Genomic DNA, 24811 nt, shown 5'->3' on the forward strand with positions numbered 1-24811 from the left:
ATGATGGAGAATCTCTAGATGATGGACAAACCTCTAGAAGTTGTGGCTTTTGTTATGCTAGGCTGCTTTGTAAGCTGAGTAGTGGCGTCCTCCCTTTCATGATAGGAAGCTGCCAGCGTCAATATTTTATTAGCAACATAGGAGATTTCTCCAGGCTGGCAAAGATGGGGAGGTTATAGTGGTAGCTGAGCGGGCCTGGGGCAGCTGCTTTATTGAAATGAATGTTTTGCCCAGGTAGTTCTCGACTTACAACAAACCGTTCATTTAGCACGTTGCATATAGTTGTAGATGTTGCACATGGTATGCTTTAGGTGTGGGGTGATGGATGTGTGCACTTTGAGAGCAAGCAACTAAATTTAAAGTTTTTTTTAAAATTTAAAAACTTCCAGTGTTGGAGCATTCACCTGCTTCTGGAGGCAGCTTGTTCCACTGGTTAACGACCACAGTTTGCTGAATTTTTGCCTCGTTTTTACGACCTTTCTCACCTCGGTTGTCAAATTAGAAACCTGGTTGTTAAGTGGTCAGAAGGTCACAAAAGGGGGAATCACGTGTCCCCTGGACACTGAAACCATCACAAATACGAGTCCGTTGCCGAGCGTCTGAATTTTGATCATATGGCCACGGGAGACGCTGCAACGGTTGGGAAGGTGGAAAACAAGTCATTTCCCCCCCCCCAAGGCTGTTGTAACATTGAACGGTCACGAAATGAACTGCTGTAAGTTGAGGACTTACCTTAAGCTGTGGCCGACGGAATTTTGCTTTGAGGAAATTGACGGCGGGGGCGTGGACTTGGTTTGATTGGAAAACCATCCCGGGTCCCCTTCCCTTCTTTTGCCAGCAAATCACGGAGCTGCGGAAGGAGAATTTCAACTTGAAACTTCGCATCTACTTCCTGGAAGACCGGATCCAGCAGAAGTTTGAGGGTCCCCATGATGACGTCTACCGAATTGTAGGTGCCGGGCTGTTTTCTTTGCGGCTCCTGGTTTCCGCACGGGGCACTGGGACAGGACACAATGTGTTCCCTCCCTCACCTGTGTGGATTGTCCCGGCGTCTGCTTGGAGACTGTCTCTCACGAGCGCTAGCCAAAGTTTGCCCACCCCCACCCCCCATTCGGTTGTGGGAATAGGATACTGCCCTGCAAAAATTCCTTGTGGGGAATTAAAAAAACAAAACCCAAGTTTTTACAACTTTTCTTTCTTGTCCTGTTAGAACATTGAGCTCAAAGTCGAATTGGAGAGCGTGAAACGAGAGCTTCAGGAACGAGAGCGGTTGCTCCGGAAAGCTTCGTGAGTATTTCCTTGCTGTTGAATGTGTGCATGGCCCTCCTTCTTTTAATTGTGTTTTCAAATGCGTGCCCAGTCTTCCCCTCGGGTCTGTGACAGTTACAGCCAACTTGCCACAGCCACCTCGTTGCGGGACGAGAGTTACGCTAATATCAACGAAAGGGTGGGACAGAATCCTTGAAGAAAGGATGCCAAAGGAGTGACAGAATGAGATGGGAAGGGCAAAAATCAAAACCGTGTTTAATTTATTTAAAATGACTAAATAGAATTGTTAAATTGCCCTGCAGCAAGTTAGCCGTGGTGAGTTGGCCGTGGTGAGGTGGCCTTGGTGAATTGGCCATAGTGAGTTGGCCATAATGAGTTGGCCATGGTGAGTTGGCCTTGGTGAATTGGCCATAGTGAGTTGGCTGTGGTGAGTTGGCCATGGTGAATTGGCCATGGTGAGTTGGCCATGGTGAATTGGTCATAATGAGTTGGCCATGGTGAACTGGCCATAGTGAGTTGGCCATGGTGAGTTGGCCTTGGTGAATTGGCCATAGTGAGTTGGCCATGATGAATTGGCCATGGTGAGTTGGCCATGGTGAATTGGCCATAATGAGTTGGCCATGGCGAACTGACCATAGTGAGTTGGTCGTAGTGAGTTGGCCTTGGTGAGTTGGCCTTGGCGAGCTGGCCGTGGCAAGCTGACCATGGTGAGTTGGCCATGGTGAATTGGCCATGATGAGTTGGCCTTGGTGAGTTGACCATGAATTGGCCATGGTGAGTTGGCCATAATGAGTTGGCCATGGCGAACTGACCATAGTGAGTTGGTCGTAGTGAGTTGGCCTTGGTGAGTTGGCCTTGGCGAGCTAGCCGTGGCAAGTTGGCCAAGGTGAGTTGGCTGTGGTGAATTGGCCATAGTGAGTTAGCCATGGTGAATTGGCCGGCCGTAGCAAGTTGGCTGTGACAAATTGCCCCCTTCCCCTCTGCCAGCCAAGCTGGTGAGGGAGGAATCTCCATCCCGGGGGAAGAAGGGTTGAAAAGGAAGGTCCAGCTGGACAGTAGCTCCCTCCTTCAGTCTTCTGCTGCTGTTCGTCTCCTCCCTAGTCCCATGTTTGGCCTTTGCAGGAAAGCCGTCGAAAGCTTGGCCCAGGGTGGCAACGCCGAAATCCGTCGCTTGAAGGAAGACGCCGAAAAGAAAGTCCAGGAAGTAGAAGCGAGCTTGACAGGCAGGATCCGGCTTTTAGAGGAGGCAAGTCTTGAAGTTATTATTTATAATGGTCGCGGCATCCCAGGGTTGTGTGATCCCCTTTTGCGACTTTCAGAACAAGCAAAGAGAAATGGGGAAGCCGGGTTACCCGCTTAAAAACTGCTGTGATTCACTTAACAGCAGTGGCAAGAAAGCTTGTGAAAATGGGGCCAAACCCATGTAACAAGGGCCTCGCTTAGCAACGGACGTTTTGGGCTCAAACTGTGGTCGTAAGGTCTTGAGGCCTACCAGTGGAGGTTGGGGTTTGTGGCTTTTATGTGGAGTTTGGGAAGATGGGCTGGAACCAGCTTTATGGTGGAGTCAGGTAAGAAGAATAGAATAGAGCTGGAAGGGAATAGAGTAGAGTAGGGTAGAGTAGATTATAGAATAGAAGATGGAATAGAATAGAATAGAGTAGAGTACATACAGTAGAATAAATAGAATAGAATAGAATAGAGAATAGAATAGAATATAGAGAATAGAATAGAAGATGGAATAGAGTAGAGTAAATAGACTAGAATAAATAGAATAGAATAGAATATAGAGAATAGAATAGAATAGAATAGAGGAGAGGAGAGTAAATACAGTAGAATAAATAGAATAGAATAGAATATACAGTAGAATAGAATAGAATAGAATAGAATAGAATAGAATAGAATAGAATAGAATAGAATAGAATAGAAGATGGAATAGAATAGAGTAGAGTAAATACAGTAGAATAAATAGAATAGAATAGAATATAGAGAATAGAATAGAATAGAATAGAATAGAATAGAATAGAATAGAAGATGGAATAGAATAGAGTAGAGTAGAGTAGAGTAAATACAGTAGAATAAATAGAATAGAATAGAATATAAAGAATAGAATAGAATAGAATAGAATAGAATAGAATAGAATAGAATAGAATAGAAGATGGAATAGAATAGAGGAGAGGAGAGTAAATACAGTAGAATAAATAGAATAGAATAGAATATACAGTAGAATAGAATAGAATATATAGAATAGAATAGAAATAGAATAGAATAGAATAGAATAGAATAGAATAGAATAGAATAGAATAGAATAGAAATAGAATAGAATAGAATAGAATAGAATAGAATAGAATAGAAGATGGAATAGAATAGAGTAGAATAAATAGAGTAGAATTGAATTGAATTGAATTGAATAGAGCTGGAAGCAACCTTGGAGGTCTTCTAGTCCAGCCCCCTGCTCAACCCTCTTTTTTGCTTTCCGAGCTCAGGATGTTCGAACGGCCCGGGAAGAAGTAGAGAAAGCGTTTGCTTTGACGGATCGCGAAAGAGTCCAGCGCCTGGCTGTGGAACAGCAGCTCTCCTTGATCCTCGCTGCAGAGGCCAAAGATATTGATGTCACAGCAACGCTGGAAGAAAAGGACAGGTTGAACGCTTATGGAGATTGTCAATCACCCAATTCACGGTTGTCCCCAAGGTGCTTTTTCAAGAGGCAACTGGACTTTCTTTGTTTCTCTTTGAAGACCTTTCGCTTCTCATCCAAGAAGCTTCCTCAGGTTCTGACCGAATGGTGGGGAAATGGAAAGATGTACATTCAGCAGCTCCAAGAAGGCTCCACACCCATTTGCACCGCTCAGGTGACCCTGAGGACACAGGTAAAACCTCCAAGTGGCCTCAACGACTCTCTTAAAAAAAACTGCAAACGACCAGCTTTCTGCAAGGAGTATAAATCCTTCCCTTCCCCGCCATCCAGTCAGAGCTGAAGAAGCTCCTCGAATGAGAAGCGAAACGTCTTCAAGGAAAAACCAGAAAGTCCAGTTGCCTCGTGAAAAAAAAAAACCTATTTGGGACTTGGACTGGGGAAGAGAAGCATTTTCAAGGAAAAGAACCCAGAAAAAGTCCAATTGCCTTTTTTTTGGAAAAGCACCTTTGGGACAAAAGGACAGGTTGTACTGCTACTTGTTACCCCAAAGGTTTGCAGTCTTTTAGCCAGGTGGGTTTCTCGGTTGGAGCCTCATCAAGTCAGCTGGGGCCATCCACCCCCGCCCCCTCTTTGCGGAGTAGGTGGGGAGACCCTTCTCCTGTGAGCGAGTCAGCCTTTGGGGTCTCCTCGCTTTCCCCCTGCGTAAGTGGCGTAAGAGGCTGGCGTTGTGCTCGTAGGTGCATAGAGCAACTGAGGCTCTCTCTGGAAAGGAAAAATGCTGCGATCCAGCTCTTGGAGGAAGGACGGAGAAGACCGTCAGAAGAAAGCCAAGGTCCTAGTGACGTGTTGAATGACGAAGAAGAGCAGGCCTTGGAGGTGAGGAAAACATGGGAGGTTGTGAAGGAGGGTGTTAGGCATATGGTGTTAGCCTACAATGTTGGGTTGAAAATATATTAACCATAATGCTATGTCTTTAAGAAGTTAATTGGCCAATGGGTGTGTAAGTGTTCTCATGGCCATAAGAGGAAGCTAGGAACGTAGCTTCTCTCTCTCTCTGAATTCACTGATCTCTACTATTACTGTTTTTGCTCTGCTGTTGGTTTACTACTGTTGTAAATCTGAACTGTGTATTGACCTGTGGACCGGTAAGAAGACTTTGTAGTTTGGATTACTCTTTGGACTGTCGCTATTGTTTATGACCTGGACTGTTTATTTTTGACTGTGCATTTTTGTTTTTACACCACCTCAAAAGTAAACTACTTTTTGCTTTTACAACTCAGTGTACTCTTGTGGTTTCTGTGTGACTCTTGCTGCTCTCAGTACCCTTCCTTGTCTGTGCAACTCTTTGGTAGCACAAGGAGATCTCTGCACAACAAATTCCTTAACAGAGGGTCTGTAAATTGGTCAGTAAATTGGTCCATCCATCCACCCCATCCATCCATCCACCCCATCCATCCATCCACCCCATTCATCCCATCCATCTATCCATCCCATCCATCTCTCCATCCCATCCATCTATCCATCCCATCCATCCATCTATCTATCCCATCCATCCATCCATCCATCCATCTACCCCATCCATCCATTTATCCATCCATCTCATCCATCCCATCCACCTCACCCATCCCATCCATCTCACCCATCCCATCCATCCATCCATCCATCCCATTCATCCATCCACCCCATCCATCCACCCACCCCATCCATCCATCCATTTATCCATCCCATCCATCCATCCATCCATCCATCCATCCATCTCACCCATCCCATCCATCCATCCATCCATCCATCCATCCATCCATCCAATAAAGGAGAATATTTGTAGCTCAGGGTTGAAATGAGGAGTCCTTAGTGCTCTCTGAGCTTGGTGATTTTCTTGCCTAGCACCGATGATGTTATCTAGTTTGGGTAATGGAACATCTGCAAGCAAAGCACCACACTCAGAGCTACTGTAGAGAAACAGTAGCACTTGCTAGCACTGATGATGTTACCTAGTTGGGTAATGAAACGTCTGCAGGAAAACAACCAAGCTGAGAGAACACTGAGGACTCCTCATTTATCCATCCATCCATTCATTCCATTTGTATAGCCACTCATCACTATAAGTGACTCTGGGCAGTGAGCAATTGTACTTAGAAAGTACCTCAATTTACTTCCCTCTCTCTCCATTGTTAAACACACTAAGATCCTTGCATATCAGCCTCCTGCTTTGATGGAATTGGCGAGGAGAAGTTTCTCGAATGCTGGGGTTACTATTGCAGGATTCTAGTCCTCATGAATTCACAATCAGATTCTCCACCTCTGTTCCCATTCCTGGTTTTTTGTCCGTGCTGATAAGCAGCAATAGCAAACAGCCATCTCAGGGTTTTTTGTTTTTTTTTCTTGTTGTTGTTATTTTGCTGAAGTTAAAGATCTTTTTATTCTTGTAGGTTCCCAGGACTGAATACGGCAGTGAAAAAAAAGACCTTGAAAAAAGGATTGAGGTATGACACTTGTTTTGCACTCAGAACCCTGACATGTCCGGAGGGGTATTTTAGATAGATTAAATTTTCTAAAAGCAAGGAAAATATTTTTCCTGAAGCATTTAGCTGTGATCCCATTCTTCTGCAGGCCCAAAAGTTTCCTCTTGTCTATTTGAGAGCAACGCTAGCAAGAGCGCTTAGACTTAAATACCGCTTCACAGTGCTTTTCAGCCCTGTCTAAGTGGTTTACAGAGTCAGCCTCTTGCCCCCCCCCCCCCGAAATCTGGGTCCTCATTTTACCGACCTCGGAAGGATGGAAGGCTGAGTCAACCTTGAACTGGTCAGGATCGAACTGCTGGCAGTGGGCAGAGTTAGCCTGCAATACTGCATTCTAACCAGTAGTAGGTAGGTAGGTAGATAGATAGATAATAGGGATAGATAGATAGATAGATTAGATAGATTAGATAGATAGATAGATAAGTAGATAGATAGATATAGATAGATAGATAGATAAGTAGATAGAGATAGATAGATAGATAGATAGATAGATAGATAGATAGATAGATAGATAGATAGATAGATAGGCATAGACAAGTAGGCAGGCAGGCAGACATGCAGACAGAGATAATAAATACTGTAGATGGATAGATAGGCAGGCAGATAGACAGAAAGACAGACAGATAGATAGATAGATAGATAGATAGATAGATAGATAGATAGATAGATAGATAGATACTATATGGATGGATAGATGGATGGATGGATATACCGCTTCACAGTGCTTTACAGCCCTCTCTAAGCGGTTTACAGAGTCAGCATTTCCCCCCCCCCCAACAATCTGGGTCCTCATTTTACCAACCTCAGAAGGATGGGAGGCTGAGTCAACCTTGAGCTTGTCCGGATCGAACTCCTGGCAGTGGGCAGAGTTTAGCCCGCAAGGCTGCCTTCTAATTGCTGCGCCATTCTGGCTCAGTCACAATGCACCACCCTACAACGTGCGCATGCGAACATCGAGTTGCCGTTTGCATTCACGTTTCCCCCCACCCCCACCCAAAAAAACCTTCCAGCATCTCCAGAACGACCTTCGCGAACGGGAAACGGAGCTTTCTGCCGAAAAGAGGAACGCGCTGAAACGAGACAAGACCATCCAGGGACTAACCCTTGTTTTGAAAACCAAGGAAAAGGAGGTAGGTGCGGGCTTCAGACGGATCCGAAAGAACCGAACGAAGTCTTGGAGGCGGAAGAATATGTCAAAATGCAAAAGTACACATATTGTTCCTTCATCTTGTTTTAGAATGGAGAGCTCGCCGTTGAAATAGAAGGTCTGAAAGCCTTGTTGGTCAAGTCTGGAGAATCCAGTCCCCAAGATCAGATGCAGAACTTCAAGGTTGGGCAAAGGAGATGGAGTAGAGAGTGGTATTTGTAGCTCAGGGTGGAATTTGGGGGGGGCCTTGGTGCTCTCTCTGAGCCGGGTGGTTCTCTTGCAGACGTTTCAAGACCCGATTAAGTAACAGCATCAGTGTTAGAAGAGAGACGGGTTTGCGGAGTGAAAGGGAGGAAGGGGGATGGGGAGGAGGAAGAAGAGTGGTTGTTTTTTTTTTAAATGAATCTTTATTTACATTTCGTGTTAAAAACACACCATACACCAACAAAGACAAAAAAAAAAACATTTACAATATACAAAAAACGAAGCAATCGAAAAATTGAAAACCATTTCAAAAATTTCACATTATATCTACTTCTAAACTAACAATTATATTCCACTCGTTAGGTCTCTTATAACCATTCAACTCCAAAGCTTATTCATTAACAAAGACTATATTACTTCATTTTTGACCAACCTCCAAGCCACCCTCATTTCTTTAATCTTTTATCCATCCAGATATACCATTTATTCCATGATAGAAATGCTGGTGTCTCTTCTTTACCCTTCAACTTCTTGGTCAATGTGTCTGCTTCCGCACAATCAAGTATTCTCCTAATTATAACTTCATCCGGCGGGGTTTGATTTGCCTTCCAAAATTGAGCGTACCCCATCCTTGCCACCGTTAAGATATGTAAAACCAAATACCATATTTCCTTCTTAATATTTCCAGGCCTGGAGCCAAGCAGATACATCTCTGGTTTAAGATCAACTAAACACCCTGTGATTTCCTCTATCCATTTTTGGATCCTCATCCAATATCTAACCACTTCCGGACATGTCCACCATAAGTGATAGTATGTGCCAATCCCTTTACCACAGAAGAAGAGTGGTATTGTGTTCTCTGAGCTGGGTGGTTTTCTTGCATACTTTTCAGGACCCAACTAGGTAACATCATCAGTGTTAGAAGGGAGTGGAGTTTGTGGAGAGGAGGAGGAGGACTATGGGGTCCTTGGGGGTCTCTGAGCTTAGTTTTATTTTCTTGCAGACTTTTCATGACCCAAATAGGTAACATCGGCGGTGTTTTAGAAGGGAGTGTGGTTTGTGGAGAGGGGGAGGAGCAGGAGGAGGAGGGTGAGGAAGAGGAGCAGGAGGAGAACTGTGGAGTCCTTGGTGCTGTCTGAGCTTGGTTCTTTTCTTGTAGACCTTTCACGACCCAACTAGGTAACATCATCAACCTTAGAAGGGAGTGTGGTTTGCGGAGTGCATGAGGAGGACTATGGGGTCCTTGGGGGTCTCTGAGCTTAGTTTTATTTTCTTGCAGACTTTTCATGACCCAAATAGGTAACATCGGCGGTGTTTTAGAAGGGAGTGTGGTTTGTGGAGAGGGGGAGGAGCAGGAGGAGGAGGGTGAGGAAGAGGAGCAGGAGGAGAACTGTGGAGTCCTTGGTGCTGTCTGAGCTTGGTTCTTTTCTTGTAGACCTTTCACGACCCAACTAGGTAACATCATCAACCTTAGAAGGGAGTGTGGTTTGCGGAGTGCATGAGGAGGACTATGGGGTCCTTGGGGGTCTCTGAGCTTAGTTTTATTTTCTTGCAGACTTTTCATGACCCAAATAGGTAACATCGGCGGTGTTTTAGAAGGGAGTGTGGTTTGTGGAGAGGGGGAGGAGCAGGAGGAGGAGGGTGAGGAAGAGGAGCAGGAGGAGAACTGTGGAGTCCTTGGTGCTGTCTGAGCTTGGTTCTTTTCTTGGCAGACATTTCACGACCCAACTAGGTAACGTCACCAGTGTTAGAAGGGAGCGTGGTTTGCGGAGTGGAGGAGGAGGAGGAGGACTGTGGGGGCCTTGGTGGACTCTTAGCTTAGTTTTATTTTCTTGCAGACTTTTCTTGCAAACTTTTCATGACCCAAATAGGTAACATCGTTGGTGTTTTAGAAGGGAATGTGGTTTGTGGAGGGGAGGAGGAGTAGGGGAGGAGTAGGGGGAGGAAGAGGAGGAGGGCAAGGAGGACAACGACCTTGGTGAGTTTATTTGTTTATTTTTAGCAGACACACCATGACCCAACTAGGCAACACCACGTGTTCTAGAAGGAACTGTATATAAACAGGGAGCAAACCCCCCCTCCCTTCTAGCACTGATGATGTTACCTAGTTGGGTCATGAAATGTCTGCAAGAAAGCCACCAAGCTCAGAGACCACCAAGAACCTCATGGAGTTGGACCCCCTTTTGTTGTTGTTGTTAGTTGCGAAGTCGTGTCCGACCCATCGCGACCCCATGGACAACATTCCTCCAGGCCTTCCTGTTCATCTTACGAGAGGCCTGTGCCTCTTCCGATGTAAGAGAAGCTTGCCATCCCAAGGCACAACGTGTTGTGATTCAGGGTCAGCCTGTGGGTTCGGCAGTTGGGTCGGACAACTCAGAGGAGGAGGGGGGTGTTGAAGAGCTTGCTGATGAGAGCCCTCAGCCAGGCCCCTCCCACCTGGTCACGACGGAGACCCAGCTGTGTGAGCCTGACAGCGTGGATGAAGATGACCCACAGCTGGCCCTGTTCAAGGACGCCCGACGCAGGAGGCAGTCAATCAGGAGGAAACAGAGGAAGGCAATGGGGCACCTCGGAAGGAGGCAGAGAGAATCCACGCCCTGAACTGTATAAAAGGGGAATGCGTGGGAGGGCTGGTTTGCTGAAGGCAACCGCTTGATTAGTTCCTGTTTCATAGCTCCTGTTTCATGGTTGGTGTCTTGTTTTGCTCTGTTTTATCTTAATAAATTTGGCAGGCTTAATTCCAGCCTCTTGCCGTTTGTAAAGGGGTTGTCCCTGCCTTTTCTGCAGGGCCGGTAGCAGGCTGTTACAGAACACAACGATTAGTCACGCATCTATTAAAACAACAACAACAACACCAACCAACACACCCTTAAAACCAAGTCTTATCTACGGGCAAAAGGGGGTCGTAACCTTTTATTTCATTTCATTATTTTTTTCTCCCAGGGTGCTGAAGAGTCTCGGGAAGTGCGGATGGAGAAGGAGAGTCTGCTGGCGGATCTGCGCTCGCAGAACCTGACCAAGGACACCGAGAACCGGAAGCTCCAACGGAAGTTGAAGAGGGCCGAGCAGGAGCTGAGCGAGCTGCTTCTCGAGAAGGAGAAGCTGGCCAGAGAATTGGAAGAAGCTCAGCTCCAGAAAAACCAGAGCGACAAAACCATCCACGTGAGTGTGGGCCACTTTTTTGTTGTTGTTGTTGTTGTTTCCTTTGGCACTTTGGAATAAATAGGATTGCTAGGTTGGCACCGTTGGGAGGCCCGAGGGCCAGACAGGTGTCCCCAAAGCTTCTGGGTCGAAAGCAGACAGTAAGAAATATTTTGGGTGTCTGAATGTTCTCTCGTGTTCTCCGAAACATCAAACAGGTCTTTGTCCCATCAGAACATCTCAACACGTTCCTGGAGCTTGGGGGATGGTGGCAGCGGGGGTGTTAAATAAAATAAACACTTCCCGAATAGTCCTCGAATTACAGCAGTTCGTTGAGTGACGAGGTTTCAACAGCCCTGAAAATGACTTACGACCATTTTTCACACTGACAACCGTTGCGTTGTCCCCGTGTGACACCCCCCACCCCCCACCTTAAAGGACTTAGATTGAGCCAATCCGAGAGCTTCGGGTGGGTCTAAAACACACAAGTCCAAAATGGGCCGGGGAGCTGGAACCCGAGTCTCTTATGGCTACGCAATGATGCCAAACTGATGACACGTTTAACTCCGCCTTCCCGCTCAGCCTGCTCATTTTCTACAAGCAGAGGTCCCCAACCTTTTGGGCAGGAGGGACCAGTTACGTGGAGGGAGGTTTTTTTTCTGCGTACTGGAAGGCGCGTGGTTTTTGTGTGCTGCCTGCGTCCCACGGACACGGGGCTTTGCTTGTTTGTGCGGACCGGTTGCTGGCACGCCACGGCCCGGTGCCGGTCCACAGACCCGGGGTTGGGGAACCCCCGCTCTACAGCATTAGTTATTCCTACGTTTGAGTGCGACTTAGGAAAACTCCAAGTCCCATCTTGTAGATCTGCTGCTGCTGTCATCTTACTTCGAGCCAGCAGAGGGATCTCTGTCTCCACAAATGGCCACAACACGCTCACCTTCTTTTGCGTGATCTACTTACATATGACTGAAATACGGGCACAGTCTTAATACCCTACTGCAGAGGTCCCCCGCCTTTTGGGCACCCGGGACCGGTTCCGTGGTGAAAGTTTTTTTCCACGGACCTGAGGGCGCGTGGTTTTGTGTGCTGCCTGCATCTCGCAGAGGGGGCTTTGTTTGTTTGTGTGGACCGGTTGCTGGCATGCCGCTGCCCGGTACCAGGGTGTTGGGGACCCCCTGCCCTACTTTTTTTCTGTTTTGTTTTTTCTTCATTCTGTTTGGGCGAGCCTGCAAAACGCCTTGAGAAGGTGTGGGCAACAGGAAAGCTGACGGAGCCCGTTTCCAGCCTCTGAAATGAATCTTTCATCAATACAGGCAGTCCTTGACTTAAAAACAGTTCATTTAGCGACCATTTGGCTGAAAAAAAAACACCTGACTTATGATGACCAGTTACCACGCTACTGACCCTGGCAGCATTCCCCAGGGTTACTTGTTTGGCCTTCGGATGCTTGACCACCGCCTCACATTTATGACGGTCGCAGCGTCCCGGGGGGTGGAGTCGCTGCGATCCGCTTTTGTGACCTTCTGACACACACAACAATAGGGAGACCAGATCCACTCTTAACAACCGTGGGACTAATTGATTGATTCGCTTAGCAAGCCGGGCAGGAAAAGTTGTGAAACGGTGCCCCGTGACGTCTGAACGCGGCGCTTCCAAGAACTCCTCAGGGCTTTTGGATTTAACTTAGGCAAACAACCCAGCTCAGAGAGCGCCGAGGGCTCCCCAGCTCAACCCTGTGAGCTACATAAATTCTCTAATATTGATATTTGGGATATTTGGGCCTGGAGAGGACAGCTGTGTAACTCACCCAGCGGTGATGAAAAGCTACCAAGTGGCAGATGAGCTCCAGGGTTTTATAGCCAGGTGCCCCTGTCTTTGTGTGTGTGCAGAGAAATCTAATTATATCCAGGATACATGAGTAAGGAGAGAAGCTTGACAATTATTATTATTATTATTTCCATCTGGGGTTGGTTGCTGGGTCCTTTGGGTTTGCGTAAGATGTTTTGAAGCGAAATTAATTTTTGAGGGAACCGTGGCCAACAATAATAAAGTGAATCCAGGATGATAAAAGTTGCAATAATTTCAATAAAAAAAACATGGTCGACACCACTAAAAGTAACTGAAAGAAACAATTAATACAGCGTTGAATTCTCCCACGGAGAGTTGGCTGCACTGAGTCTTCCTAGACCCAAATCCAATATTTGATCCTATTCTATTCCATTCTGCATTCTATTCTATTCATCTATTATTTTCTTTAATTCCTATTCCTATTCTATTCTATTCTATTCTATTCTATTCTATTCTATTCTATTCTATTCTATTCTATTCTATTCTATTCTATTCTATTCTATTCTATTCTATTCTATTCTATTCTATTCTATTCTTTTCTTTAATTCTATTCTATTCTGTTCTGTTCTGTTCTGTTCTATTCCTATTCTATTATTTTCTTTTATTCTGTTCCTATTCCTATTCATAATTCTATTCTATTCATAATTCTATTCTATTCTATTCTATTCTATTCTATTCTATTCTATCCTATCCTATCCTATCCTATCCTATCCTATCCTATCCTATCCTATCCTATCCTATCCTATCCTATCCTATCCTATCCTATCCTATTCTATTCATTTATTATTTTCTTTAATTCTATTCTATTCTATTCTGTTCTATTATTTTCTTTAATTCTATTCTATTCTATTATTTTCTTTAATTCTATTCTATTCTATTCTATTCTATTCTATTCTATTCTATTCTATTCTATTCTATTCTATTCTATTCTATATTCTATCTATAATCTGTTCTATTCTATTCTATTCTATTCTATTCTATTCTATTCTATTCTATTCTATTCTATTCTATTCTATTCTATTCTATTCTATTCTATATTCTATCTATAATCTGTTCTATTCTATTCTATTCTATTCTATTCTATTCTATTCTATTCTATTCTATTCTATTCTATTCTATTCTATTCTATTCTATTCTATTCTATTCTATTCCTTAATTCTCTTCTCTTCTCTTCTCTTCTCTTCTCTTCTCTTCTCTTCTCTTCTCTTCTCTTCTCTATAAAGATTCTATTCTATTCTATTCTATTCTATTCTATTCTATTCTATTCTATTCTATTCTATTCTATTCTATTCTATTCTATTCTATTCTATTCTATTCTATTCTATTCTATTCTATTCTATTCTATTCCTTAATTCTCTTCTCTTCTCTTCTCTTCTCTTCTCTTCTCTTCTCTTCTCAATAAAGATTCTATTCTATTCTATTCTATTCTATTCTATTCTATTCTATTCTATTCTATTCTATTCTATATTCTATCTATAATCTGTTCTGTTCTATTCTATTCTATTCTATTCTATTCTATTCTATTCTATTCTATTCTATTCTATTCTATTCTATTCCTTAATTCTCTTCTCTTCTCTTCTCTTCTCTTCTCTTCTCTTCTCTTCTCTTCTCTTCTCTTCTCAATAAAGATTCTATTCTATTCTATTCTATTCTATTCTATTCTATTCTATTCTATTCTATTCTATTCTATTCTATTCTATTCTATATTCTATCTATAATCTGTTCTATTCTATTCTATTCTATTCTATTCTATTCTATTCTATTCTATTCTATTCTATTCTATTCTATTCTATTCTATTCTATTCTATTCTATTCTATTCTATATTCTATCTATAATCTGTTCTATTCTATTCTATTCTATTCTATTCTATTCTATTCTATTCTATTCTATTCTATTCTATTCTATTCTATTCTATTCTATTCTATTCTATTCTATTCCTTAATTCTCTTCTCTTCTCTTCTCTTCTCTTCTCTTCTCTTCTCTTCTCTTCTCTTCTCTTCTCTTCTCTTCTCTTCTCAATAAAGATTCTATTCTATTCTATTCTATTCTATTCTATTCTATTCTATTCCTATTCTTAATTCTATTCTATTCTATTCTATTCTATTCTATTCTATTCTATTCTATTCTATTCTATTCTATTCTATTCTATTCTATTCTATTCTATTCTTCTATTATTTTCTTTAATTCTATTCTATTCTATTCTATTCTATTCTATTTTCTTTAATTCTATTCTATTCTATTATTCTATTCTATTCTATTCTATTCTATTCTATTCTATTCTATTCTATTCTATTCTTCTATTATTTTCTTTAATTCTATTCTATTCTATTCTATTCTATTTTCTTTAATTCTATTCTATTCTATTATTCTATTCTATTCTATTCTATTCTATTCTATTCTATTCTATTCTATTCTATTCTATTCTATTCTATTCTATTCTATTCTATTATTATTTTCTTTAATTCTATTTCTATTCTATTCCATTCTATTCTATTCTATTCTATTCTATTCTATTCTATTCTATTCTATTCTATTCTATTCTATTCTATTCTATTCCTTTTCTTTAATTCTATTCTATTCTATTCCTATTCTTAATTCTATTCTATTCATTATTCTATTCTATTTTATTCTATTCTATTCTATTCTATTCTATTCTATTCTATTCTATTCTATTCTATTCTATTCTATTCTATTCTATTCTTCTATTATTTTCTTTAATTCTATTCTATTCTATTCTATACTATTCTTCTATTCTATTCTATTCTTTAATTCTATTCTATTCTATTCTATTCTATTTTCTTTAATTCTATTCTATTCTATTATTCTATTCTATTCTATTCTATTCTATTCTATTCTATTCTATTCTATTCTATTCTATTCTATTATTATTTTCTTTAATTCTATTTCTATTTCTATTTCTAATTCTATTCTATTCTATTCTATTCTATTCTATTCTATTCTATTCTATTCTATTCTATTCTATTCTATTCTATTCTATTCTATTCTATTCTATTCTATTCTATTCTATTCTATTCTATTCTATTCTATTCTATTCCTAGTTGTGTTCTGTTCTATTCTATTCTATTCTATTCTATTCTATTCTATTCTATTCTATTCTATTCTATTCTATTCTATTCTATTCTATTCTATTCTATTCTTATTTATGGCCTTTGTCTTCTAAGGACCAACTTGATACCAGAATCTTCACCTCATCCAAGCAACTGGGCAAGTTAGAACTTTTGAAAAGCTAACAAGACACCCACCCACCCACTTCTCAGATTTTCCTCTCTGCAAAATTGAACAATATTGCTATGTTGGTTTCCATGGGTTTCACGCACGTTTTTGGAAAACACATACAGGCAGTCCTCGACTTACAACAGTCCATTTAGGGACTGAACTTACAACAGCACTGGAAAAAGTGACTTTGGACTGTTTTTCACACGACCGTTGCCGCGTTCCTAGGGTCACGTGATCAAAATCCAGACACTTGACCACTGACTCACATTTATGATGGTCGCGGTGTCCCCGGGGTCGCTGGTCCCCTTTTATGTCCTTCTGACGAGCAAAGTCAATGGGGAGGGGAACCCCGATTCATTGAACAACCGTGTTGCTGATTTGTCATAAAATGGGGCGGAATTCACCTAACCTCTCACTTTAGGCTCAATTGTTGCCGTAAGTGGAGGGCCGAGCTCCCCACTTGTTTGTCAAAGTGTGCAAAATGCACACACCCAAACACACACAACACACACACACACACAGAGAGAGAGAGAGAGAGAGAGAGAGAGAGAGAGAGAGAGAGTTCCTGATGTTAAATACATTGCATGAGAGCTCTGAAATCTCTGCTCATCCGGCAGGCAAGTGGGAGTTCAAAGTGCGCCCCAGTGTTTTCTTAACGGCAATCTCTTTGGGGGCTGCTTTTGTGTAAAGCTTTTGCGAGCGAGCCGCGTCGCGTTCCCATTCTATTAACGGCAGGCGAGAGAGACAGCTGCTCCGCTGGGTCGCCAGTCCATAAAACTCACAAAATGAGCCGTCCCCAATTTTTGCTCCTTTACATCTAATTCGGAAGATGGAAGGAGTCTAAGCCAAAGTTACAAGGCTGGGAAATTAAATGATCTCTCAAATAGAATAACGGTAAGGATGGCAGACTCCATACTTGGTTGGATACAGCCAGCGGCTTCGGTGAGCCAGAGGCTCCGAGGATGTTAGGGCCACCTGTGGTTTAATTGTGGGTAGCAGTCGGCACAAATTTCCCTTCCATGGGTCACGTGTGGCTTTGTCTTCTTCAATATCTTTGCCCACCCGAGCAGGTGGATGAGACTCTTTTGTTCTGCTTGATATTGTTTTGATTTATTTACAATTTCTATCAAACCTTTACTCCAAGAGTGACAGGCAGAATATAGCAGAATAACAGAGTTGGAAGGCTCTCTGGAGGTCTTCTAGTCCAACCCCCTGCTCAGGCAGGAAACCCGACACCATTCCGGACAAATGGTTGTCCAGTATCTTCTTAAAAAAAACCTCCAGTGATGGAACACCTGCAACTTCTGGAGCCAAAGCCGTTCCCAGGGATTAATCGTTCACAAGGTCAGGAAATTCCTCCTTAATTCCAGGTTGCTTCTCTCCTTGATGAGTTTCCATCCATTGTTTCTTGTCTTGCCTTCTGGTGCTTTGGAGAATAGCTTGACCCCCCCCTCTTCTTTGGGGCAGCCCCCCAAATACTGGAAGACCGCTATCATGTCCCCCTCAATCCTTCTTTTGTCTAGACTAGCCATTCTCAAATCCTTCAGCCGTTGTTCTTCATGTTTTTTTTTTTAGTCTGCAGGCCTTTCATCATCTTAATTAATTTAGGGAAAGATAAAAGCAAGATACTCTAGCTCGGATTTGTAAAAATCCATGAACGTCTTTTCAGCTGGATCATCACATATGTTCAAGCTTATCAGCCCGTAAATTATTGGCAGTTTCTGACATTTTCGGCGTGATGGCTTACAGATCTGATGACTTGACACTTGGAGAGAATGGACGTTGCGGTTTTCTGGGTGAATCTGAAACCCACCCTTTAAAACCGGGCAGCAAAGGTCAGCCAACCAGAGACTTATGTGGTGGTAGTCAAAAGGCATTAAATATGCCTTCCGTCTCGCATGCCGGAAAAATGTTAATAAAACCAATATACGGCAAGAGTAATAACTTTTTTTTTTAAAAGCAGAAAGAGCAGATTTAACTTGCTGCATGGACAAAATAATAATAATAATAATAATAATAATAATAATAATAATAATAATAATAATTATTATTATTATTATTATTATTATTATTTAATTTAATTTAATTTAATTTTTATACTGCCCTTCTCCCGAAGGACTCAGGGCGGTGTACAGGGCAATACAATAAAATACAATATATAAAAATTAAAAGAAATATTAAATACAGTAGCCCAATTAAATAAATTAATACAAAATGTTAAAATACCCCTAAACCCACCAGACCAGGCCGGCTTGTTCAAATAAATATGTTTTTAGGTCACGTCGGAAGGAGCGAAGGTCGGGAGCCATCCGGAGCTGACGGAAACCATGTTTGAAGAATTAGAGGGGACGTTTGACATTTGGGGTGCCAATAAAGCTAGTCCTTGACTTACGACAGTTCGTTTAGCGACCGTTCAAAGTGACAACGGCACTGAGAAAAAGTGGATTTATGACCGTTTTTCACCCTTACAACCGTTGTAGCAGCCCCATGGTCACGTGATCAAAATTCAGACTCTTTGTCAAGGTGTTTTTTAACAGCTAACCAGCACATGTAATGGAAGATGTAAGATGTAATGTAATGATGAGAATGACTCAGCAGGGTTTGTGTCCCTTTAAGAGCCTTTGTATAAAAGGAAGTTTCTGCTGGTGTGTTCTCTCTCTCCTTCTGTTTCCTGCTGTACTTGTGGTTTGTTGGATCCTGCTGTAGCAGCACGTGTGTGTCTATTGTTCCCGGTGTACGATATTGTAGATAGTGTAAGATAAACCACCATTTCATGCAAACCACTGTTTACTGTCTTTACTCCTGGGTTATCTCAGCGCAATAAGATTTGGCACGCTCTGACACTTTGGCAACCGACTCCTATTTATGACGGTCGCAGTGTCCCAGGATCACGTGGGTCAAAGGGGAGGGAGGAAGCTAGATTCATTTAACAACCGTGTTACGAATTTTAACAACAGATGTGGCAAGAAAAGTCGTAACACGGGGCAAAGCTCACAGATTTCTCACTTAGCAGCATCAATTCTGGGCTCTGTAATGGATGGATTCTGTGCTGCAGGAAAATTTCATAAATTCTGTTTCTCAGTCCAGTTGCCAAGTTCTTTTCCATCTCTTTTTCAGGCCTGGTGTTAAAAGTCATATGCGTTGTTGTTGTTTAAAAAAAGCTGGTATAATTTCTGAGCATCTGGCTGGGTGTTTTATCTAAAAAAAAATAATCCTGTTGTTGGCCTGTTTTCAACGTGCAAAAATATTCTCAGTCTGGGGAGACGTTTTGCAAATTTGACCCAGAACTGCAATTCTCCAGGGCTACATCTGAGCGAGACGTGGGAGATTATTATTGTTATTATTTTTTATTTTTCCTACTGCGCTTGTAACATTTCAAGGCCTTTTACCAGATTTCACACCTATTAATGAAATCCGCAGAGAGCCAGGAGCCGATACAGATTTCCAAATGAGATCAGCCTGCTTCGACAGGATATTTACAAACCGAACGGGGGAATGAAAGCGACGTTTTGAACATATATATATATTTTTAGATTACCTTGCTAGGCCCCAAACATGGGACAAATCTTTATTTCCTGTGTCAGCCTAACCTGAAGGCCATCGACAGGCAGTAGTCACACCGGTGACAGCTCATATTTGTGTAAATTTAAATTGCTAACAAAGAATTAAGGGAGACTGATATGCATTTCAAACTTATTAGTTTTCATCAGTCAGCCATACCCTTCTGAGATTCGAACCTGGGCTGATTGCACATTAGGCAGTTGTTTTCACCTCTAGGCCACAGGCTCTCTCTCGCTTTGTTAGCTGAGAAGCAAGGGGAGATATGTGTCAAATGCTTGTTAACTATTTTTAGATTACCTTGCTAGGCCCCAAACATGGGACAAATCTTTATTTCCTGTGTCAGCCTAACCTGAAGGCCATCGACAGGCATTAGTCACACCGGTGACAGATACACACACACACACACACACACACACACACACACACACACACACACACAGAACAGACATTCGGCTGCAGTCAAAATTCCAGAATTCAAGGCTTCCCCCAGGGTACCAAAATAATAATAATTATTTCACGATCTGTTTTGCCTTAAATCTCAAGACCTTTTAATTGCATGCGCTGGGCAATTTTTGGACCACATTTGCCCCGTTCTCGAATTGAAAAAGAAAGGCAGTGTTAGGTTTTAATTATTCAACTCTTTGAGTAAGAGAGGGAAGGGCCCATCTTGGATTCCCATTTGGATTTTGGGAAACGTGGCGAAAGAGGTTGCAAAACTGGGCACACTTAACAACTGCCTCGCTTAGCAGACGAAAGGCTGAGAACTACCTACAACATATCTAGATCTCTTCCAATATTCCTGTGTGGGGGGGGGTTTCTTGTCTCGTTTTCTCTGGCCAGGACCTTCGGAACCAGCTGGAAAAAATTCAGAATGAGTTGACGGAAAAAGAAAAAAGGATTGAGCTTCGTTACCAGGTGCTCTTGAGTGAAGGGGATCAAAAGCTGCAGAACCAGGAGCTGGTCATCTCACGCTTGACGGACAGCGTGGCTCAGAAAGACGAGCTTCTCCAGGTAAGGAGAACATCTGCTGGAAGTGGAAGGCCTGATGGCATTAAAGAGGCAGCGTCATCATTTGATGATTCATGGAGAACGGTTGCAGGAGTAGAATAGAATAGAGAATGGAATGGAATGGAATATGGAATATGGAATATGGAATATGGAATAGGATAGGATAGAATAGAATAGAATAGAATAAGAAATAGAAATAGAATAGAATAGAATGCAGAATTGAATATGGGAATAGAATAGAATAGAATAAGAAAAGAAAATGGAATGGAATATGGAATATGGAATAGGATAGAATAGAATAGAATAGAAAAAAAAGAATAGAGAATGGAATGGAATGGAATATGGAATAGGATAGGATAGGATAGGATGGAATAGAATAATAATAGAATAGAATAGAATAGAATAATAGAATAGAATAGAAGAATAGAATAAAAGGAAAATAATAGAATAGAATAATAAATAAGAATAGATTATAGAATAGAATAGAATAGAATTAAGGAATAGAATAGAATGGAATGTGGAATAGAATAGAATAGAATATGGAGTAGAATTTGGAATAGAAATAGAATATAGAACAGAATGGAATAGAATAGAACAGAATTAAGGAATAGAATATAATGTGGAATAGAATAGAATGAAAATAATAGAATAGAATAGAATAAAAGGAAAATAATAGAATAGAATAGAATAATAAGAATAGAGAATAGAATAGAATAGAATAAATGTACACTAATCGTACGTTAAAAATGAAATTTCACTGCATTCATCCCTCAAAAAAATACAATTATGCATATACCCCCTCCCCCCCACATATATGACACAGAGAAAAATCACAGTCTAGTCTGAATGTATACATGTACGTGAGGGGGGGGAAGAATCCTGCAAATGTACAAGACAGATGGCGTAAGGAAGAAAGCTGTTCCAGAATGTAGTAGTTCTGCTATAAATACTTCGACACCTCCTCCCAGAGGGGAGTAACAGGAACAGACAATGAAGTGGGTGTGTGGGGTCTCTAACAATTCTTTGAGCTCTAAGCACATATAAGTGCTTGTAAGCAGTATCCTGAATCACGAGAAGGACTAGGCGTGACATGACAGCAGCCTTCCAATATCTGAGGGGCTGCCCCAAAGAAGAGGGGGTTCAACCTATTCTCCAAAGCACCTGAAGGCAGGACAAGAAGCAAATGGTGGAAACTTCTCAATGAGAGAAGCAACCTAGAATTGAGGAGAAATTTCCGGACAGAATAATTAACAAGTGGAACGACTTGCCTCCAGAGGTTGTGGGTGCTCCATCACTGGAGGTTTTCAAGAAGAGATCGGACAGCTATTTGTCCGCAGTTGGAAAGAGTTTCCTGCATGAGAAGGAGGTTGGACTAGAAGACCTCTAAGGTCCCTTTTCCAACTCTTGTTATTCTGATTTTCTTCCTTCCTTAGCTCAGCCTTCCTGATTTTCTTGAACAGGCCAAGGCTTTTTAAAGAGATTGCAAGGGGCTGTGGTGCATTTTACAAGGCTCCTTTCCTGGAACGGTGAAGCCGCGCGTCAAGTTTTGACATCAATTATTTTGGTCTTCTGAAAAACAGAGGGACAAAGAAAATGCCTTCCTTTCTTCTTAGAGACCTGCCCTGCTAAGGACAAGCGACGCATGGTTTTGTTTTGTTTTGTTTTGTTTTGTTTTGTTTTGTTTTGTTTGCACAGACTCTGGATGGGGTCGTTAAAGAAAAAGATTTGATGCTGCAGGAATGGTCCGCTAAGCTTCAAAGCCTGGAGAGAGATAAAGGGAGTCTTCAGAGACAGAACAAAGTCTTGATTGAAGAAAAACGCACAGCCCAATCCGAGCAGCTGGTGACCAAAATGATGGACGAATTAGAGGTAGACCTGCTTATACTTTCTCCCAATTTTTATATATATATATATATATATATATATATATATATATATATATATATATATATATATATATATATATATATATATATATATATATATATATATATATATATATATATATATATATATATATATATATATATATATATATATATATATATATATATATATATATATATATATATATACGAGGTGGCTCAGTGGGTTAGGACGCTGAGCTTGTTGATCAGAAGGTCGGCAGTTTGGCGGGTCAAATCCCGAGTGTCGCATGACAGAGTGAGCGCCTGTTATGCGTCCCAGCTTCTGCCAACCTAGCAGTTCGAAAGCACGTAAAAATGCAAGTAGAAAAATAGGGACCACTCCGGTGGGAAGGTAACAGCGCTCCGTGCGTCTTTGGCGTCTAGTCATGCCGGCCACATGACCACGGAGATGTCCTCGGACAAGCGCTGGCTCTTCGGCTTTGAAACGGAGATGAGCACCGGCCCCTAGAGTCGGAAACGACTAGCACGCATGTGTGGGGGAACCTTTACCTTTACCTTTTATATATATATTTCACAGGTACAGGTATGTAGGTCTTGGCGTATTCGGGTCTTTTCCCATGTAAGATTGTTAGTGTTATATATAAACATTCCTGGGAAATCTGTGCCCCACGTTGTATTTAGAGGCTATTTCAGAAGTTAGCTGCAAAGAGACTAAATAGAATAAAATCAATAATAATAGAATAAAAACCCTTAAGCCCAATGAGAAGATGCCTTACGTTGGATGAGTGCTCCCATGTTTTTTGTAGGTTGCATGAAAAGGAGTACTAGGGGTGACATGACAGCAGTGTTGCAATTTTTGAGGGGCTGCCCCAAAGAAGAGGGGGTCAAGCTCTTCTCCAAAGCACCTGAAGGCAAGACAAGAAGTAACGGATGGGAACTAATCCAGGAGAGAAGCAACCTAGAACCAAGGAGAAACTTCCTGACAGTGAGAACAATTAGAATACAGAATAGGGACCTCAAAGGATGTCTAGTCCAACTCCCTGCTCAGGCAGGAAACCCTATATCAGTGGAGTGGCTTGCCTCCAGCGGTTGTGGGAGTTCATCACCCATGTCTTCTTTTCCAGAAGGGATTGGCCAACCATTTGTCTGAAACGGCATAGGTTTTCCTACTTGAGGTTGGACTACAGAAGACTTCCTTCCAACTCTGTTATTCTATTACGTTCTGCAGAATATCTCAGCCTGGTGAGAAACCGTGTTTAATTATAGCCAGATATAATCAGCAACGTGTCTCTCTTCAGACTAGAATTCTGACTGTCTTAAAATTTCCCCATTCAAGGCTGACAGGCTGAGTTCCCACCCCCACACCCCCTTGACAGTGGTGTCTCCTGACCGTACTTATTTTGCATCGACGACATGGTGGCGGAAACACAATTGGTGGAGTTGGGTGCTTTGAAGGGAGAGGAGAGCGAGCAGACTGTGGAATTGGTCCACGTTCTCCAGAGTGGTCCAGCTGGCCCACCTCTAGATTAGAGGCGCCCTCCTCGTCACGAAGAGAGGAACTCAACAAGCCATCGATGGTTTTGCTTAAGATAAACAGGCTATTTTTTATTTATTTCTTTTTTTCTTTTTCTTTTCAGAGAACCAAGCAGTCCCACTACGCGGAAATGCTCGAAACTCTTCGGAAAGAACACGCCGTCTTTTCGACTCTGATCAAGTCCCTGAAAGATGCCGATGGGTGAGCATCTCCTTCGCCTCAAAGTTGACAGCTGGTCCCGGAGCACTTTGGTGTGTGTCTGTGTGTGTGTGTGTGTGTGTGTGTGTGTGTGTGTGACATCTAGGGAATGTTTCCAAGGGTTTCTGAACGCACAACCTTCTACACTAAACCCACCCACGGAAGCAACAGCTGCAAGAGAAGATGAATTTCTTGGCTTACCGAAATTCGCACTACTACAATACACCCTCCCCAAACTCCGCGGTGATCCTGGTCCCGAACTAGGTTCTGCTTAGGTTCACGAATGAGAAATATTGAGATTTCCAAATGTTTCCCCTATGGCCTTCATGGGTGAGAAGGGGTGGAGTAGAGGGGCTGAAGTCCCAGGTGTGTGAATAGTCTTCTGAGGTTCATCAGTGCCGGTTCTCCTGGGAAGACCTCCTTTTTTATTTCTCTGTTGAGAAACCACCCTTGTTTCAAGGAACAAATCAGTGGGTGAACAAATGACAGAAAGTAAAATCATAAAAGAGAACCAGGGAGGAGGAGGAGGAGGAGGAGGAGGAGTGGACAAGGGGAAGAGGAGGAGAAAAGGAGAAGGGGAAGAGAGGAAGGAGGAGGAGTGGGAAAGGACAAGGAAGAGGAGGAGAATAGGAGGAGGAGTG

General features: G+C 42.1%; 1 protein-coding gene across 1 annotated transcript in view; it reads left to right on the forward strand.

Moving 5' to 3' along the window:
- CDK5RAP2 (CDK5 regulatory subunit associated protein 2) overlaps positions 1-24811 on the forward strand; it is an 84180-nt gene that overhangs the window by 4737 nt on the left and 54632 nt on the right. The window contains exons 4-16 of the mRNA XM_081339486.1: positions 839-949; positions 1211-1287; positions 2392-2515; positions 3753-4232; positions 4471-4541; positions 4642-4780; positions 6334-6387; positions 7434-7553; positions 7661-7753; positions 10718-10936; positions 20403-20573; positions 22266-22439; positions 24076-24173. Coding sequence (XP_081195612.1) covers positions 839-949; positions 1211-1287; positions 2392-2515; positions 3753-4232; positions 4471-4541; positions 4642-4780; positions 6334-6387; positions 7434-7553; positions 7661-7753; positions 10718-10936; positions 20403-20573; positions 22266-22439; positions 24076-24173 — 1931 coding nt within the window. The remainder of the gene's footprint in view (positions 1-838; positions 950-1210; positions 1288-2391; positions 2516-3752; positions 4233-4470; positions 4542-4641; positions 4781-6333; positions 6388-7433; positions 7554-7660; positions 7754-10717; positions 10937-20402; positions 20574-22265; positions 22440-24075; positions 24174-24811) is intronic.

The sequence above is a fragment of the Vipera berus genome, assembly GCF_964194415.1.
Source record: "Vipera berus genome assembly, chromosome: 15".
NCBI lineage: Eukaryota > Metazoa > Chordata > Lepidosauria > Squamata > Viperidae > Vipera > Vipera berus.